This window comes from Austrofundulus limnaeus, unplaced genomic scaffold, assembly GCF_001266775.1.
Source record: "Austrofundulus limnaeus strain Quisiro unplaced genomic scaffold, Austrofundulus_limnaeus-1.0 Scaffold1190, whole genome shotgun sequence".
NCBI lineage: Eukaryota > Metazoa > Chordata > Actinopteri > Cyprinodontiformes > Rivulidae > Austrofundulus > Austrofundulus limnaeus.
Window position 1 is genome coordinate 28393 of NW_013953592.1, and position 4372 is coordinate 32764.

General features: G+C 40.0%; 1 protein-coding gene across 1 annotated transcript in view; it reads left to right on the top strand.

Annotated features, from left to right (window-relative positions):
- LOC106534493 (uncharacterized) overlaps positions 1-4259 on the top strand; it is a gene marked incomplete at both ends in the record, with an annotated part of 32558 nt that extends 28299 nt beyond the window's left edge. The window contains 3 exon segments of the mRNA XM_014031147.1: positions 2625-2734; positions 2820-2939; positions 4133-4259. Coding sequence (XP_013886601.1) covers positions 2625-2734; positions 2820-2939; positions 4133-4259 — 357 coding nt within the window.
- Positions 4260-4372: the final 113 nt, after the last annotated feature.

Sequence of the window (4372 nt, forward strand, 5' to 3'; positions counted from 1 at the left end):
TATTCACTTAAAGAAAATAAAAACACTTTAAAATGATTTTCTTCTTATAAGTGTAGAAAATAAAATCAAAGACAAAGAAAAAAAAACAATAGAAAAGTTTTTTTTTTTTCACCAGGGTTACCTCTACATACATCCTGATGTGTGCGTGGAACCCAGCACACGCAACTCTTTAATGCATACCCACTGCTGACACATGAGGCCCTGGAGCTCAGTCAGAGGAACCAACAGGTTCTTAGTCTCCTTCTCCGTTTATTGCTCGGTGTGATCAGGCTACATTCATTTTATACATGCATTGTCAGGAGGCCTACTACAGAAAGAAGTGCGATTTGAAAATGCACACTTGTCTAACCTCAAACAATAGGTGAACTCTGACTGATGATGAAGAGAAATGGAGTTTAAACGAAAGTTCAACTCTGGAAAACTGATGGCCTCACCTGCTCCTGCAGACCTCCATGTCTCAGCTGCGTCCAGTTGTCGCAATCCCAGCCACATCCAATCAGCTCCTGTCCATCGTGCATAAAACCGTCATCTCAATCGCCCCGTCTGCATGCCAGCTGACAGTCAACCTACCACCACCCCTCCTCCACCCTTCATCTTCAGAAGGGGGTGCACCTGGTCCAGTTCTTCATGTCTCTTTCCAGTCCTTCAGCCCAGCTGGTCGAGGCAGATGGCCGCCTGCCCTGAGCCTGGTTCTGCCGGAGGTTTCTTCCAGTTAACAGGGAGTTTTTCCTCTCCACCGTCGCTCAGGATGGGAGTCTGTGTTGAAGTGATTCAACACAACCTGCTGGCTTCCTCTTTTTTAATTTATTTTTGACCTCCACCACCAGTGTCGGGCCCCCGGGGGGATCATATCTCTTACCCCTAACTTAAAGCATCTTATATGAGATTTCAGCTTCGCACAGCGCTCTCGTCCTCTGCCGGGGTCCGAGCGCCAAACTCTAATGCTCTTTATGTCATTAATCATGTTGGTCCAGTCATGTCAATAAACCTCCTAATTTCAGTCTGTCTTTGTGTGAGTCCTTCCAGGTTGAAATGGTACCCATCTGAAGGTGCTGTTAAAGGCTTGAATATCTAAACCTGTGATAWTTTCAATACAACTCGTTGTTGTGCTGAGTGTGAATCAGAGGCGATTGCTCTAAGACTGCAACAGAAGCTCAGCTTCCCCTAAAATGTAAAAAAAAAGTGATCAAATATACACTGTTGTGTGTTCATGTCATTGACTAAATATGCACTATAACGCGCTCAACTTTTGTTCAGAATCAGCTTCTTATCACTGGTAATGACGCAGCTTTCCTCTCCCTCATTCCCACAGCGTCACAGTGCTTTAAACAGTCGGACGCTGAGCGTCCACAGACTTCAATAGTGAGGCACAAAAAAATGCAGCGAAACGAGACAAGTCATTGGATAAATGCTGGACTTTGTCCTGCCCCAGGACGCTGAACGTCTCTGGTGGTCTATGGAGCAGTGGGCGGGTTCGAACGCCCAGATTCTACATGATGATTGGATGATCTGTCTGAGCCTGAATCCCTTTTTGATTGACAGTGAAATGAGCGAATCAGAGATCTTTTGGTGTAAATATTCAGTGGGAGCAGTTTTTAGTTTCGTTTCTGTTCTGAGCTGAACCGGAGACTTTTCTAAGCCTCTTAGCTAAATTTTCTTTGTTAAAAACGACTAGCAACAAATCGAGTTTTTATTTCTGGTGGATTTTATTGTATCTGCTTGTGTTTGGAGACAGACTTCAATCACTCTTTCTGACGTCTATCACAGTTTCTGTCCAGCTGAGCCCCTCCGCCATCACAAAGCACTCAAAGGCGGAGACACTTCACTCTAGCCTCACGCCAGTCCCAGCTAGTGAGTTAGCTAGGTAGCAAGCTGCATATAATGTCAGAGAGTTTCAATGTGGACCGGATTTTGGCAAAGCCATTTGATACAGTCTTGTTTACAAAGAAAAACTTCAACAGCAGGGCTGATCAACTCCTCAGATTAGTTTGGTTCAAAAGGTGGGGAAACGTAAGATTATAAAAAAACATTTTTATTGATCCCACACGGGGAAATAACAGGTCTTTTCGGCTGTTCTGGTATGACAAAGTGAGCTTGCTGCTGTAAAAGACTATAGAACAATCTGGAAAATGATTATAAAAGCAGTGGATCAATTAATTCCTTTAAAAAAACCATCAAAGTAAAATTGTCAAAGAATTATGAAATTGTTTAATTTGTATTTGTATGAGTCACTGTTTGAGGAGTTGAATTTTTTGTTTAGTTTTATTATTTGGTTTAGTGTTTGAAATTAATATTTTTTTGTAAATGGGAGCAGATATCAAGATCTTTTTCTTCTGCTGCTGCCTTTCATTTTTTTATTTGTATTGTTTTGTTGTACATAATGGTTTGTTTGTTTTTTAATGAAATGAACTTAAAAAATGATCTGTGACAGGGTCACAGATCATTTTCTTGAAAAGGAATGGAGGGTAGAATTTATAACCGACACATTTTATTATGTAGGCCGAAACTGAGCTTCCTCTCCTTGAAAGACCAGCATCCGCCAATGGTGTGAATTAATATGGAAAAAAATCATTTAAACAAATTCATTCAACTGCAAAATAACAAAATTACTTTTGTATGCTTAGGTGCATCTTCTGGTCTTCTTGGTACAAACGACAACGATGCAGGGAATGAATTTCTTTTGCCTGACGGCTCTCAAGCTCAAACATTGGAGGAATTTGTCCACAGCTGGCAGGTATAGTAAATAAAACATGGAAGTGTTGCTTAGCTGAGTTAATCTGCAAGTTTAGAGTTCTTAAATGTCTGTTTTCTGTCTTTAGCTACAACCAAAGTGCAGCAAACGTCCAGCTGAAGCTGCTTCTAAAGCAGCCATGAGTGCAGTGAGCTGTGACTTCCTGTTCTCTGCTCCTGATTCACCACTCAGTTCCTGTTTTAGGGTGGTGAGCAGAAAAACACAACTGACTTGCCTCAGCTTGAATTCATTCATGGTGTCAKGCAGCTTTGATAGCATTCATTATGAAACTTTAAGCTCACTTCATTATTGTCTTGCATCTAAGTGAAAATAGCTGTATTATGAAAGTAAATTAGTTGCAACACTTGTGAAAATATAACTTTGATTAAAGCACCTGGAGGTAAAATTTCAGCTGCAACAAGGTTTTACAGGAATAATTTCTGAACGTAAAGTTGCAATAAAAYATTTAAGAATCTGAAAAATTGCCCACAAACATAACTGGATACGACATATCGGTAGCATATATGACCCCCGCATGTACGCAAAACACCAGAACTCTYCAGAATAAAATTATTGTTTTGGGTGGGGTTGTTGTTCATTGGTGGGCTTGATGGATAGCCCTTCATCAGAGCTAAAAAAAATAAAATAAAATAAAATAAAAATTAAAAACTCTGAAGCTCCTATGTTGAATTGTTTCTGAGTTAAAAGCATTTTTGTATGTCCAGACACACACTTTTCAGTTGGAGCCCACTGCTCAAATATGAGGTCTATCATAAAACCGTTGGCTGGTACAGGGTAGGTTGGACACATCTACATTCCTGACAAATTTCACATTGATCAGTGTAGTCGTTTTTGTGATACGGGGGTCACACTTCAAAAATACACACTAATAAATGATGAATTAGGACTGTGTAACTACAATAAGAATCTAGGTCCATACATATATTGTTTTTCACGCTGTGGCAGAAGTTTTTCAAAATACCAGCAAACCTTAACAACCTGCATTAATATGGTCAGGTGATTGGGACACATTTGGTTCACATCATGTTCAAGATTGATGAAGTTGTACAAAAACCTCCACTTCTATCCCTTACAAGATGGTTTTTACAAACATTATGGGTTGAAATTTTTATCAATTTGGCTCAGTTTCATTAAATAAAACATGACAGTTTATTATTTCATGAGTTGATCCTCTGAGGTTTTCATACAGCTTGATAGGATATTTTTTCATAATAAAACAATTTATTAAACTACAGGGGGTCAGATGTTACATAAACTTATGATAATTCAGTTTGGCTGAGAGCAGAGACTTTTGGAGATAAAAACTGGAAACTGACTGTGGTCTGTCCTGGTTTAGGACCTGATGCCTGTCAGTTCTGACAGCAGACTCTGTGTTCTCAGGTGGATCCTGCTCAGTTCTGGTCCGTGTGTGAGMTGAGCTCCAGCAGAGCCCCCTGCAGATTAGCTCAGGCTTTTGTCCACCTCTGCCAGCAGAACTACGTACCTCTGGAGGTTCCGGTCCAGTGTAGTAAGTGGATCAGTGCTCAGGATGTGCACTTTTACGTGACAGTCTCTAACTCCAGCATGCTTAGATTTTATTTATTTATTTATTTATTTATTTATTTATTTATTTATTTATTT